This window comes from Petromyzon marinus, chromosome 80, assembly GCF_048934315.1.
Source record: "Petromyzon marinus isolate PM22_M1 ecotype Great Lakes invasive population chromosome 80, UKy_Petmar_22M1.pri1.0, whole genome shotgun sequence".
Classification (NCBI taxonomy): Eukaryota; Metazoa; Chordata; class Hyperoartia; order Petromyzontiformes; family Petromyzontidae; genus Petromyzon; species Petromyzon marinus.
Window position 1 is genome coordinate 7,369,596 of NC_133746.1, and position 14,907 is coordinate 7,384,502.

The 14,907-nt window shown below is 49.2% G+C and overlaps 1 protein-coding gene across 1 annotated transcript in view; it reads right to left on the reverse strand.

The window, feature by feature from the left end:
* Positions 1–2,071: 2,071 nt before the first annotated feature.
* Positions 2,072–14,907, reverse strand: part of LOC142907643 (IgGFc-binding protein-like) — a 58,425-nt gene continuing 45,589 nt past the window's right edge. The window contains exons 29-34 of the mRNA XM_076057214.1: positions 14,364–14,467; positions 13,053–13,193; positions 11,720–11,878; positions 8,009–8,105; positions 6,555–6,753; positions 2,072–3,554 (exon numbers count right to left, since the gene is read on the reverse strand). Coding sequence (XP_075913329.1) covers positions 3,418–3,554; positions 6,555–6,753; positions 8,009–8,105; positions 11,720–11,878; positions 13,053–13,193; positions 14,364–14,467 — 837 coding nt within the window. The 3' untranslated portion in view covers positions 2,072–3,417. The remainder of the gene's footprint in view (positions 3,555–6,554; positions 6,754–8,008; positions 8,106–11,719; positions 11,879–13,052; positions 13,194–14,363; positions 14,468–14,907) is intronic.

Sequence of the window (14,907 nt, forward strand, 5' to 3'; positions counted from 1 at the left end):
AGTGTATGCAGAATGCAGAATTCAGTCCTGGAGATTGCCTCTGAAAAACTCGACACTTGGCTGGTTATGGGTGCCAGTCCCGGAGTTTTCTGCAACACTCCACTCGACATTTGGCTGGTCACGGGTGCCAGTCCCGGAGTTTGCCTCTGCAAACTCAATACTTGGCTGGTTATGGGTTGCCAGTCCCGGAGTTTTCCTCTGCAAAACTCGACACTTGGCTGGTTATGGGTGCCAGTCCCGGAGTTTGCCGTTGCAAGACTGACTTGTATGATTTTCGTATCGTGTTATGTAGGGATTTCTTCCCTAAGACACATCAAAAGCTCAAAGCTTCTCCCACTATCACACCCCTCGCATTCGTCCGGTCAGTTTTTAGTGGACCTTTTGATCTGGCTGCCTGGACATCCTGACGCCAGTGGTTGTCATCTCGCCCATGCTTTCCCCCTTTCTCCGAAGGTCATCTCAAGGCTTGTGTGGACGCAGATGTTCTTAATTGCCCAGAGGTGTGATGTGTGTCTGTAGCCTTGTTTATTGTGAAACCGCTATCCTCCTTCTTTAGGTGGACTCATCCTTAAAATGAATTCCTGCTGGAGCATAGAATTACATAGCTTCACATCTATTTAAATTTAGAGAAATACAAATAATATTAACCGCTCTGACAGCTCCAGGCTAAATGCGGTCTGGAAGCGTATTATTAATTAATACATCTTACAATTACAATTCGTTATAGAGGAGACACATACTTATTAACTTACTACTCATCACGCACGAGTGTTTTGTTGGATTGCTCCCACGCGTATAATAAACACGCGACGTTCATTGGCTGAAAACACCTTAATACATAGAGGACCGCAGAGCTTGGGCAATCATTGGTAGCGCCACATCCTCAACACCGCTACGTGGCTGCTGCTGCCTTCCCGCTCCTCGTCTGTGGTTCCTCCTGGCACCTCCTCTGAGTCCTCTCTCTGAGTCGTCCCCTCTCTTTTTCTCTCTCTCTCTCTCTCTGAAGTCACCTCTCTGTCTGAGTCGTCCCCTTTCGCTCTCTCTGAGTCATCCCCTCCCTCTGAGTCGTCCACTCTCTCTCTGAGTCACCTCCTCTCTGAGTCGTCGCCTATGTCAGTCGTCCACTCTCTCCGAGTCACCCCCTCTCTCTGAGTTGTCCTCTCTGAGTCGTCCCCTATGTCAGTCGTCCACTCTCTCTGAGTCACCCCCTCTCTCTAAGTTGTCCTCTCTGAGTCGTCCCCTATGTCAGTCGTCCACTCTCTCTGAGTCACCCCCTATCTCTCCATGAGTCGTCCTTTCTCTGAGTCATCCCCTCTGTCACCCCATCTCTGAGTTGCCCCCTTTCTCTGAGTCGTCCACTCTTTCTCTCTGAGCAGTCCCCTCTCTGAGTCGTCCCCTGTCAGTCGTCCACTCTCTCCGAGTCACCCCCTCTCTCCCCGAGTCGTGCCCTCTCTCTCCCTGAGTCGTCCTCTCTCTGAGTCGTCCCCTGTCACCCCATCTCTATGAGTCGCCCCCTCTCTCTGAGTCGTCCCATCTCTCTGAGTCGCCATCTCTCTCTGAGTCGCCCCTTCTCTCTCCGAGTCGTCCTCTCTCTACGAGAGTGAGCGACTGCTGTGCATGTTGCAGGTTGTTGACATTATTATTTTTAAACAATGGCTTCAGTCATTACCGATGTCACTTCTGGTCGTCTCTTCTATAAAAGTTGGTTTGTCACTGATCTTCCACAGATCTCTCTCTCTCTCTCCACTCGTTTTGACAATAACTCAGTTGGGCCCTTACCTGGGAAAAAAAAATGGTTTCATCTTCTTAATGTTTTTTCTTAAAAGGAGAGAACCGGCAAACAGCTGCAGGCCGACGTGTGCTCCCACCCCCACCTCCCGACCGCCGCTGAGCCACGTATCGATTGGTCAGTCTCTGCTCGCCAAGCAAACATTTTGCTCGTTTTGCGAACAAATGGGTCCCATAATTCAATTTGCGTGATTGGCTGCCTACCGCGCGATGGAAGTTCAGCGTACTTACGAAGAGTGGGTGTATTGTTGGGTTTAGGGGAGTACATAGACTGCCACGAAACTTTGAACGACACACGATACATTTTATTGATTAGTCAACAAAAAACACAATCCAAGTACCAACGCAACCCCAAATTTAAAATAAGGTACATTAATTGAATTATAAAACTTACATTGCCATATATTTTTCCAAATAAACACCTGTGCCCCTTGGTGTCTAGAGTAACACTAAACTGGTCACGCACGAACAAAGACAAAGATCCCCCGTATAGCCTGCAACAGACTGATGGGGCAAGTGCTGTTAGCGTGCACCTATGTAGGCCAGAATGGCACACGAGGGGGTGGGTGGCCAGCACCACACCCGGCTGCCTTTATCTCTGCCCGGTTTGGCGATGATTTTTACACACCACACCCTGGTACTCGTTTGAGGCTGAGTCGACCTAGGGAAGGGCCCAGGACCGGTTCAGATAATCGTCACTGTTGTTGGCCGTGAGCGGGAAGCACGGAGTTCATAGAGCAGCGCTAACCTGTGTCGGGTGGTGGTGGCGGCGGGTTTAACGACACATTTATATTTACACGATCTAACCCAACAAATAAACCTCTGTTATGGATAATATTGGTCGCGAAAGCCACCTCAGTGTTTAAACATTATGTCACTTATTTGATAACTCATTGACTTAAACTACAGTGGGCTCTCGATTTATCCACGTACGGTTTTTGCCGATTTTTAGATTAACTGCGCGCACACTGAAATTTTGACAGAAATTATAACTGCTCAATTTTCCCTGGACCCAAATTAATCATCTGAAAACGGTTATACGACGTTCTTCTCGGAAATGTTTATTCTAAATAACGCGGTGTTGATACCAAACAAATAAGTTTGCTCCCATTTCATCCGAAATCAAATGTGATTGCCTCGACAGTACAGTAGTTGCCATATCGTTACAACAGTCGGTGGTGGAGTCTGATTGACGTTGATTGGCTGTGGCTCCGCTATCATTAACTCAGTGGGCAGTCTTCTGCTGGGTGGGAACAAGGGAATTGTCGTTATCACTGAGCATGCGCATCATCGATGGGGCGATTCTTTACCACACGTTTTTGATTTGTTCATTAACAAACTTAATTGTCTTAGTGGGTGTTGACAGAGAGGTCGGCAGAAAATGTTCATATTTTTTTATAAGCAAATTTTTTATTATCCGTGGCCGTCCTCCCAGTCATCAGCGCGGAAAATCGAGAGTTCTACTGCATGGGTATTGTGTAGCCACGTAAAGAAAGTTGAACCAATCATGTTACGCGACTTTGGAAGGAATATTATACGATCTCGGCTCATGGACTAACATTAAACACCTCCTTCCCATCCATTCTTCCTCGCTTGCCTCGACTCCACCACTCCCCTTGCCCCCCGGGGTCACTCGGAGACTTCGAGCGGCAGGCGGCTGTACCCGCCGCCGTGCCCTCGCCGCCTGCGGTGGTGGATCAGGGAGCCGCCCACGAAGAGAGCCGCAAACACCACGGCCAGCGGGGTGAGCAGCTGGCTCAGGTTCACTGTGGGGTTGGGAGGAGAGAAACCGGAAGAGTGGGGCAGAGGTGGGAGGAGAAAGGAATGAGGCACGGCATCACGATGTCGCCCCGTCGCGGTTTTGCCCACGCGAATCCGAAGCGGTGCGAGCGCCGCCCTGACAACAGACATTCCCTGTCAACGCTCCTCCCACTGATGTTGAAAGAGCGAATGCATTCACTCTCCCCATCCTTCTTCCGGGTCCATCCGTCTGTGACGAATGGGGGGGGGGGGGGCGTGAGATAACCTAATTGTCAAGTTGATCTGATATGCCTGAAACGTAGCCGGGTCCAGTGTGACGGCGCATCTCAGAATCGTTACGTTATACCGCGGGAGGAATCCGATGAGCTGTAAAGCGCTTTCTCGTGCACACGTCCAGCTCGGTCTCTATGAAGCCCCACGTGACCGAAACGCCCCCCTGCCGACCGCTGAGATCGGCCGATGAGGGGAATCGGTAAACATCCGCAGGGTGCGACTGCGAAGATCTGGGGCCCGTGACTTTGCTCAGGCGGCTCCCTCCGTACTGTGGAATTCCCTTTCCTTGTCAGATGAGGCCTGACACTCCGTCGTTTTAAAACGGAACTTAAAACGTGAACCTGTTCATTTTGAGATAGAAATTAGTGTTTCAAAATGTACAGTTCATATTCTTTGGGTCTTTCGGTAAAGTCACGTAGAACGAAACAAGTGTATATTGTAGTTTTTTGTAAAAAAAAAAATGTTTACGTGACTTTACCGAAAAACCCAAGAATATGAACTCCTGCAGTCACGAAAGCTTTAAGTCAATGTACGGTTGTAGACTAATTTAAATGTGTGATTTTCACATTTTAATAGATGCATTAATTTATTTGAGTAAGAAGGGCCCAAATTAGCTGTTGTTAATGCTCTATGTAGAGGATAATCATTAATGTACAGGGGGGTGGGGGGGCCTTGGTTTAAGAAAGTCACCTTTTTAAGGAATACAATTCTGCATCGATTTGTGGTTGCTGTGAGGGATGTAACTCTTCAAAACTGGGCACAAGTTTTGGGGCAACCCCTTTGCGATAAAATGGCTTGCCCAAGACTTGAAGGTACAATTCAGTGCTAGGAGTGCGGTAGACTCTCGATGCATCCGCGGCGCGGTTTATCAGATTCACAGATGAACCGCGCGCGCACTAAGATTTTGAGGTGAATAAATAACCCAATGATTTTCCCTTCAGCTCAAATTAATAATAAATTACTGTTACACGTTGCAATTTTTTGAAATGTTTGCTCCAAGTCACACGGTGCTTAAAGCGTAGAGATATGTTTCTCCAGTTAATCCGAAATCCACGTGATTGCCTCTACAGTACAATCGTTGCCACATCTTTACAACAGTGGGTAGCAGAGTTTGATTGATGTTGATTGGCTGTGGCTCTACTGTCAGTCACTCAGTGAACAGAGTTTTATTGATGTTGATTGGCTGTGGCTCTGCTATCATCCACTCAGTAGGCAGAGTTTGATTGATGTTGCTTTGACTATGGCTCTGCTATCATCCACTCAGTGGGCAGAGTTTGATTGATGTTCATTGGTTGCGGCTCTGCTATCATCCACTCAGTGAGTCTTCTGCTGGGCGGGAGCCAGGAAAGTGTCGTCATTATCGATCGGTCGATCATGAGCGTTTGCTCTCAATTGAAAGAGTAATCGTTGGTTATGCCTCGTTTTTTGGCGACTCATCAGATCGTTTGTTCGTGAGATTATTTTTTCTACGAAAACTGCTGCACGCTGGAGAGCTTTGGGGAGACCCCGTACCCACGCGGGAGGTCGTGGGTTTGAGCCCAACCCCAATGCCTGCTGTATATTTGGAGTTTGCGTGCCTCTCTCTTTCTCTCCCCGTGGTCGCGTGGATTTGTCTCCGGGTCCTCCGGTTGTCCCCTCCACATTTAGAATCAACGTCACGCGTTCAGACTATTTGGCTGTTACTATACATTTTCGCGTGATGATGATGATGATGATAATCCACTTGGTTGAGCTGCTGTCATTTGTGATAGCCAGTTCGCTTCTGGAAAAAGAGCTACATCGTAGCTCAGTGGTGGGGGCCTCACACCTGGTAACAAAATAGTTTGTAGTTTTGTTTAACCGATAGGCTTTCGCGACCAATACTCGAATTGTAGATGTAGTAGTGGGTTTACTCTCCAACACACGACCGGTGAGTGCTGTACTAGTAACGAATTGGCCACGTTTTGTTTACGTGACAAACCCAGATTAAATTGGCTTTGTCGGGTGGTGGTGGCAGGTTTAACGACACATTCATATTGACGCGATCTAACCCACACAACCCTCTGTTATGGAGTTTATAGTTGTATTCTCTCTTGCCCCACCCATCATTCTCCCCTTGTTGTCCTCCCTGACTCGCACGAACGCCGCCTTTCCTGTCCCCCCGACTCCCCGTGGTCGTCCACTGTCAAATCCACCATCTCATTCCCATCTACGTTTATTCCACGCTTCATCACCACCAAAGACAAAGATCCATCCCCCGTGTAGCCTTAACAGACTGTTTGGGCGAGTGCTGTTAGCGAGTAGAAGCACCTACGAAGGCGGGCACTGTGGCACACGAGGGGGTGGGTGGCCAACAGCGCGTCTGGCCGCCTTTGTCTCCCCAGTGACAATGTTTACACACCGCACCATGTGCTCATTTGAGGCTGAGTCCACCTAGGGGAGGCCCAGGACCGGTTCAGATGATCGTCACCGGTGTTGGCCACGAGTGGGAATCGAACTCGGGTCGCCAGGTTCGTAGTGCAGCGTAGCACTAACCACTACACCACCACTCCCCACCACCACCACCTCATTTTACACACACACACATCCGATCCACTCATCTCGTTTCATCTCGCGAACCGATCTTGTAGAGTTAGTTGTAGAGTTAGTTCACCGTACAGCGCCTCGCTTGAGGCGCTTCGTAAACGTATGCTAAGATGTTGAGATAGTTTAGTTTGTTGCGTGTCTGTGCGGGGAAGGTGGTGGTGGGTTACCTCCTCCGGTCGATCGCTCCGCCGATTCCCCGTAGACCAGTGGCCCTCGTGAGACGGTGTGAACCTCCGACTGCACCACGCCCTCCTCCGCGCTCCTCCTGCGCCTCGCCGAGCCCCCCCCGGCGGGCAGGCAGCCCTGCTGGCACCGCGTGTTGGGCTCTCCCACCTTGCACACGATCACGTCGCAGTGGACAAACACCTGCCGGCCGAGGAGAGACAAACACAGAAATGTAACTAAGCATTCGTAAATCTCCTCGATAACATCTCCTAGCCACTGTCAGCGCCTATGATATAATTAACATCTCCTAGCCAGTGGGCGCCCATGAGAGAATTAACACCTCCTAACCACCGTGGGTGCACACGAGAGAGATAACATCTCCGAGCCACTTTGAGGGCCAACGAGGGATATAACATCTTTCAGCCACCGTGCACGCCCATAGTGGCTCGGAGATGTTAATTCCCTCGACTGGTATGCAGGAGGTCATGGGATTTATTCTGACCCCGACGATGCCTGTTGTGTATGTAGAGTCTGCGTCTTTCACTCTCCCCATGGCGAGATGTTAACTACTTTGCCTGGTATACAAGAGGTTCGTGGGTTCGACCCCTTGAAAATGCTTGCTGCTGTATATTTGGAGTCTTCGTCTTTCTCTCTCTCTCTCTCCCCGTCGTACTCAGATTGTAAATGTTGTGGATTTGCTCTCAAACACACCGGTGTGCTGGACTAGTAACTAATTGGCGTTTTGTTTACATGACAAAACCTTACCAATTGGCTGTTTCGGGTGGTGGTGGATTTAACGGCACGGTTATATTTACGCCATCTAACCCCGCAAAAAAATTCCTATATCATGTCAACATCATCAGGCGGACAGCCAGAGTTTGTGGAGAAATCCTCCCGAAACAACTAACAGAGACTCCAATGCCCCCCCCGCCCCCCCGAAAGAACAGATTTTAAAAGTCAACTCTCCATCCCATGCCCTCCCCCCCTCCCCGCCGCTCTTCATATTCCCACTTCGTGAAGTCTCTCCAGCCATCTCAACCCAGCCGCGCGATACGGAGTGGGGGGAACCGGCAACACAACGCAACCCAACGCGATCGGCTGTCCACCCCCCCCCCCCCCACAATGCTCTCCTATCAGCCAGCCTGTTATCTCATCACGATTAGGGCAGGAGAGAGAGCGAGAGACAGGCCAGATGGGCAGGCTACACCATTGTCACTTTTCAAGTAGCCTCATTCTCTCTCGGGTGGCTCAATATGAACCCGTCAAGGGAAACTTCTGAGCAGCTAAGTTCGAGCCCTGGGTGTGAGCGGCTGACCTCCTATCTCGGATGGATCGCAATGGCCCTGCCTGGGGCAATGAGCCAGCAACCTCTGAGCAGCTAAGTTCGAGCCCTGGGTCTGTGTGTCTGACCTCCTGTCTCGGATGGATCGTAATGGCCGTGTCTGGGCGGGCAGACCTGGTGGAAGTTGCCGATAAAGTTGAACGCCGTGAAGCTGAACTGATTCTTCTTCAGGAAGCTGCTGAAGCTCCTCCATGTGGGGTCAGTGGGGCAGCTGCCAGCGGGACAGAAATCAGTAGCGTCACCTTCATCAACATCTCCATCATCACTGTCATCATCATCATCAGTATAATCAGCATCGCCATCATCAGTATCATCAGCAGCATCACAATTATCAGCATTAACATCACCATCATCAGTAGCATCACCATCATCAGTAGCATCATCAGTATCATCACCATCATCAACATTACCATCATCACCATCATCAGTATCATCACCAACATCGGGTCACATCAGCATCATCAGCAGCAGCGTTAGTATCATCACCATCATCAATATCATCATCAGTCACATCAGCATCATTAGTAGCGTCAGTATCATCACCAGCATCAGCATCACCTTCATCAGTATCATCACCATCATCAGTCACATCAGCATCATCAGCAACGTTAGTATCATCAATATCATCAATCAAATCAGCATCATCAGCAGTGTCAGTATCATTACCAGCATCAGCATCATCAGCATTTTGTGCGGCGAGTTGCTAAGACGAAGCCAGGTGCTGAGCATAGGCCTGAGTGGCACGTGAGCGCTCCACCCCCCCCCCCCCCCCCCCCATAGATGTGGCCTTCAGATGACGACAGTGCGGACCGCTCGTTGCGTCTACATCAGAATCGGAATATTTATTTAGACTGCAGCAGGACGAATCCGATGAGCTGTGAAGCTCCTTTTTTCACAGATGTCCAGTAGAGGGGGGCCACGGGGTCAGAACGTGGCCACAATAACAGCAAACAACAACAATACTCACAAACATGACGGAAGCACAAGGTATAGAAAAGGTAAAAACGTCACTTTAACAAATATATATGCGAATAAAACTAAACTAACTTTTTTTTCTTCTTGCCAGGTAAAGCCCCACGAAGATATGTAGCTTATTTTTCAGAAGCGACTTGGCCCTCGCAAATCATAGCAGCTCAACCATGTGGGCTTTCTTGTATCCACAGGATCTTAAGTCGATTTGTTCGTAAGTCCAACTTTACTCCTGTCGATTCCAAAAGCGTTGTACGGCATGTACACTGAACATGGGGGAATGGTTTTAAAAGTTGTAAAAACTCCTCTAGATGTAGATGCCACTGGTTCTTCACGTACTGTAGATGTAGATGCCACTGGTACTTCACGTTCTGCAGATGTAGATGTCACTGGTTCTTCATGTTCTGCAGATGTAGATACAACTGATTGTTCACGTTCTGTAGATGTAGATGCCACTGGTTCTTCACGTTCTGCAGATGTAGATGTCACTGGTTCTTCACGTTCTGCAGATGTAGATGCCACTGGTTCTTCACGTTTTGTAGATGTAGATGCCACTGGTTATTCGCGTTCTGTAGATGTAGATGCCACTGGTTCTTCATGTTCTACAGATGTAGATGTCACTGGTTCTTCACGTTCTGCAGATGTAGATGCCACTGGTTCTTCACGTTCTGCAGATGTAGATGCAACTGGTTCTTCACGTTCTGTAGATGTAGATGCCACTGGTTCTTCACGTTCTGCAGATGTAGATGCCACTGGTGCTTCACGTTCTGCAGATGTAGATGCCACTGGTTTTTCACGTTCTGCAGATGTAGATGCCACTGGTTCTTCACGTTTTGTAGATGTAGATGCCACTGGTTATTCGCGTTCTGTAGATGTAGATGCCACTGGTTCTTCATGTTCTGCAGATGTATATGTCACTGGTTCTTCACGTTCTGCAGATGTAGATGCCACTGTTCATCATGTCCTGCTGATGTAGATGTCACTGGTTCTTCATGTTCTGCAGATGTAGATGCCACTGGTTCTTCACGTTCTGCAGGTGTAGATGCCACTGGTTCTCACGTTCTATATATGCGATTGGTTCTTCACGTTCTGCAGATGTAGATGCCACTAGTTCTTCACGTTCTGTAGATGTAGATGCCACTGGTTCTTCGCGTTCTGCAGATGTTGATGCCACTGGTTCTTCACGTTATGCAGATGTAGATGCCACTAGTTCTTCACGTTCTGCAGATGTAGATGCCACTGGTTCTTCACGTTATATAGATGGGACTGGTTCTTAACGTTCTGCAGATGTAGATGCCACTGGTTCTTCACATTCTGCAGATGTAGATGCCACTAGTTCTTCACGTTCTGTAGATGTAGATGCTACTGGTTCTTCACGTTCTGGAGATGTAGATGCCACTTGTTCTTCATGTTCCGCAGATGTAGATGCCACTGGTTCTTCACATTCTGTAGATGTGTATACCACTGGTTCTTCACGTTCTGCAGATGTAGATGCCACTGGTTCTGCACGTTTTGTAGATGTAGATGCCACTGGTTTTCACATTCTATAGATGTGACTGGTTCTTCACGTTCTGCAGATGTAGATGCCACTAGTTCTTCACGTTCTGTAGATGTAGATGCCACTGGTTCTTCACGTTCTACAGATGTAGATGCCACTGGTTCTTCACGTTCTGCAGATGTAGATACCACTAGTTCTTCACGTTCTGTAGATGTAGATGCCACTGGTTCTTCACGTTCTGCAGATGTAGATGCAACTAGTTCTTCACGTTCTGTAGATGTAGATGCCACTGGTTCTTCACGTTCTGCAGATGTAGATGCCACTGGTTCTTCACGTTCTGTAGATGTAGATGCCACTGGTTCTTCACGTTCCGTAGATGTAGATACCACTGGTTCTTCATGTCCTGCTGATGTAGATGCCACTGGTTATTCGCGTTTTGTAGATGTATATGCCACTGGTTATTCACGTTTTGTAGATGCAAATGCCACTGGTTCTTCACTTTTGTAGATGTAAATGCCACTGGTTATTCACGTTCTGTAGATGTAGATGCCACTGGTTCTTCACGTCTCTAGATGTAGATGGCACTGGTTTTTTATGTTCTGCATATATAGATGGCACTGGTTTTTCATGTCCTGCTGATGTAGATGCCACTGGTTGTTCACGTTCTGCAGATGTAGATGCCACTCATTCTTCATGTTCTGCAGATGTAAATGTCACTGGTTCTTCACGTTCTGCAGATGTAGATGCCATTGGTTCTTCATGTCCTGCAGATGTAGATGCCACTGGTTCTTCACGTTCTGCAGATGTAGATGCCACTGTTTTTTTCATTTTCTGCATATGTAGATGACACTGGTTCTTCATGTTCTACCAATGTATATGACACTGGTTCTTCATGTTCTGCAGATGTAGATGCCACTGTTTTTTTCATTTTCTGCATATGTATATGACACTGGTTCTTCATGTTCTACCAATGTATATGACAGTGGTTTCTTCTCGTTCTGCAGATGTTGACGACACTGGTTTCTTCACGTTCTGCAGATGTAGATGACACTGGTTCTTCATGTTCTACCAATGTATATGACACTGGTTCTTCATGTTCTGCAGATGTAGATGACACCGCTGCCAGGTATTGTGCGGCGGTTGAACTTACGACTCTCGGTCCTAACTGGCAACTAGACATACAGGACAGGTTTGTTCCTATCTCTGAAATTTTGCAAGTCGAATGTTCGTAAGTAGAGGAGCCCCTGCATATAGCAACGTCGGCATTTCCATCACCACCAGAAGCTCACCACCATGTGTCCCGGCGGAGCCTCGCACACTCCCCCGCTAAGATCAACGCCCCCCCCCCTCCTGCTCACCCGTCCTTGAGGAGGTCATATCGGATGGAGTCGCGGGGGTCACCGCTCGGTGTCGCGTAGCAGTTCTCTGCGAAGAGGGTGATACTCAGTGTGGACTTGACGGCGAGCTGCAGGTAAACCTCCTGGTTCTTCTTGTAGTGCACAGGGAAGTCGTTCCTCCTGTAGACATGGCGGGGGAGGGGGGGAGGGGGCGTGGGGAGGAGACTCACTTCAGACAGGGTTTGCCCGTGGCACCATAGGACCTCTGGTTGGCCGCGTATAGTCGTGGAAGGAGTCCAACGTGGGGGTTAAAGCACTGTCCACGGTAACGTGCGGCGTGTTGCACAACGCAGGCCCCTAGCAAAGACCGAGGCGCATGGTCCAGTCACGTCTAGAAGCATCCAGCAGCATCCCGATGCCTCGTGCGACGACGAGCCTACACGGAGGCAGCCATACATACGGTCGCTTCTTCCTACTCGTGCTGCGACGTAGCTCTGACGCTCAATCGCGCGATACATCCAATTCGCATCGGTTTTATGAAAAACGTGGTCCCCCTACCATACATACATCATGTTCTGTCATCCAATTCGCGTTTTTAAAACCACACGCGGCGTTATAGGAGAACGGACTGCACATACATGCAAGTGTGTGTGATGGTAGTCGGGAACAGTCAAGAATTTACAGTACGTTCAGGGAATTGTTTTTAAAACACGCGACATCCATATCACCTGCATCAAGAGGCTCATCCCATGCCACCTCTACTCGAGTCTACCAGTGGGGAAGGCATTATCATCTATAAAACTATTAAACAGTTTTTTACTTTAACAGGTAAGGCCCACCACTGAGTTACACACTTTTACAGAAGCGACCCTGGCCATCACAAATGACAGCGGCTCAACGAAGTGGCGGCTCATCATCATCATCATCGCGTGGAAAGTTATAGCAGCAGGCAAATACTCTAAACGTGTGGTGATGTTGATTCTATATGTGGAGGGAAAAACCCGGATGACCAGGAGAAAAATTAACATGACCACCAAATATACATGACCAGCAAATGTACAGCAGCAGTCCTCGTCAGGGTCGGGATCGAACCCACGGCCTCCTGTATACCGGGCGAGGGAGTTAACATCTCCTAGCCACAGTGGGAATCGGGAGAGAGAGTTAGGGGAAGAGAGAGAGAGAGAGAAGCAGACTCCACATAGATAACAGCAGCAGGCATCGTCAGGGTCGGGATCGAACCAAAGGCCTCCTGTACACCGGGCGAGGTAGTTAACATCTCCTAGCCACCGTGGCTGCCCACCCCACCCACCCCACCCCGCTCCCCCCGATTATGGTGAGCGGTGAAGATCCCTGCCTGTAGGCGAGCGCGAAGGCGTCCGTGGTGAAGAGGTCGATGGTGAAGACGAAGTCCCCGAGCCCCTTCTCCGTGATGAAGATGCTGCTCGTGTCCGGAGTGAAGCTGACGGCCAGCTTCTTGCGCTTGTCGTACACACAGCTGAGGGCAAATGGAGAGAGATGCGACGTCTGTGCTTGCTGCGCAACGCGACGTATGTGTTTGGTTTGTGCGCCTTTAACTTCGTCCGCACTGTGCGTGGCCCGACCGCGGCTAATTGGAGGTGGGGGGGGGTGGGGAAGACAGCAAACTAACGCAACAACAACGGCAAGCAGCAGTTATAAAGAAATGAGTTTGTCAAATCTATATAATTATGATGATTTAAAAGTGCATCACAGTTTCTAGTAGCTTCTTAATATAGGAAGGAAGAGCGTTCCGGACGGCCAGAGAAACAGCAGCACATCTTAAAGCGCCACGCGACGATGCGGTGAGCACCGTCTTTGTTCGATGGCCAGACAAAAGCCACCGCTGCTGTTGCAAGGATAACCGGAGTGCGCGTGATGATGGTTTATGCTCCTTGACGAGATCAGCGAGGTGTATGATACATCGTAGCATCGCAGCAACCCTTTCTATGCACACGGCCAGCCGCGTACACCAATGCACAAAGACAAAGATCCACCCGTGTAGCCTCTAACAGACTGTCGGGGCAAGTGCTGTTAGTAGCGAGTAGAAGCACCGATGAAAGCTGGCACCGCACACAAGGGGGTGGTGTGGCAAGGACCACACCCGGTCGCCTTTGTATCCCCGCTACTGATGTTTGCACACTGCACCGGGTACTAAGTTATGGCTAAGTCGACCTAGGGGTGGCCCAGGATATTTACCACTGATGTAAGTCTCGAGCAGGAATCAAACCTGGACCGCCGGGTTCGTTGCTCAGTGCACTAACCACTATACTACCGCTCCTCAACCCATACACGCACAAAAGACAAACAACCCCAACAAGAGACTGTTAGGGCAAGTGCTATTAGCTTGTAGCGCCTATGAAGGCTGGGATGGCACACGAGGGGGTGGGTGGTCAGCACCACGCCCAGCCGCCTTTGTCTCCCCTGTGGTAATGTTTACACACTGCACCAAGTACTTATTTGAGGCTGAGTCGACCTAGGGGAGGGCCCAGGACCGTTTCAGATAATCGTCACCAGTGTTGGCCGATAGCGGGAATCGAACTCGGGTCGCTGGTTTTGTAGCGCAATACAGCCGACACGGGCCGTACGTGGCAAGTGCACTTAGTGGGCACCTATTCATATATTTCGCACAGCACAGGCCTGCACGTACGTGATGAGGAGCTCGATGTCGTTGAAGTTGCGCGTGATCACTTGGCCTTCTTCGTTTTCCTTGAGCGTCAGCGTCTGGGAGAAAATCATCGACGAGTTCGATTCCTGTACAGGGAGGGGAGGGAAGCCAACGGGGAGAGAGACAGACACACATCAACGCTGCCATCGTCGGCCATGATCCGTGCACCACTGGTTTAACATAACTGTTAACTATTTTTTTATTCTACCAGGTAAAGCCCGCCAAGATTTTAGCTTCTTTTTCAGAAGCGACCCTGGCTATCACAAATGGTAGCAGCTCAACCAAGTGGCTTGTCACGTGGCAGTCAAGTACTCTAAACCTATAGAGATGCATAGATACACATAGACACCCATAGACTAAACTAAAACTAAACTATTTTGTATTGTTACCAAGTAAGGCCCCACCACTGAGTTACTATGTAGCTCTTTTTTCAGAAGCGACCCTGGCTATCACAAACGGTAGCAACTCAACAAAGTGGCTCGTCATCATCATCATCACGTACAGCAGCAGCTAAATACTCTGAACG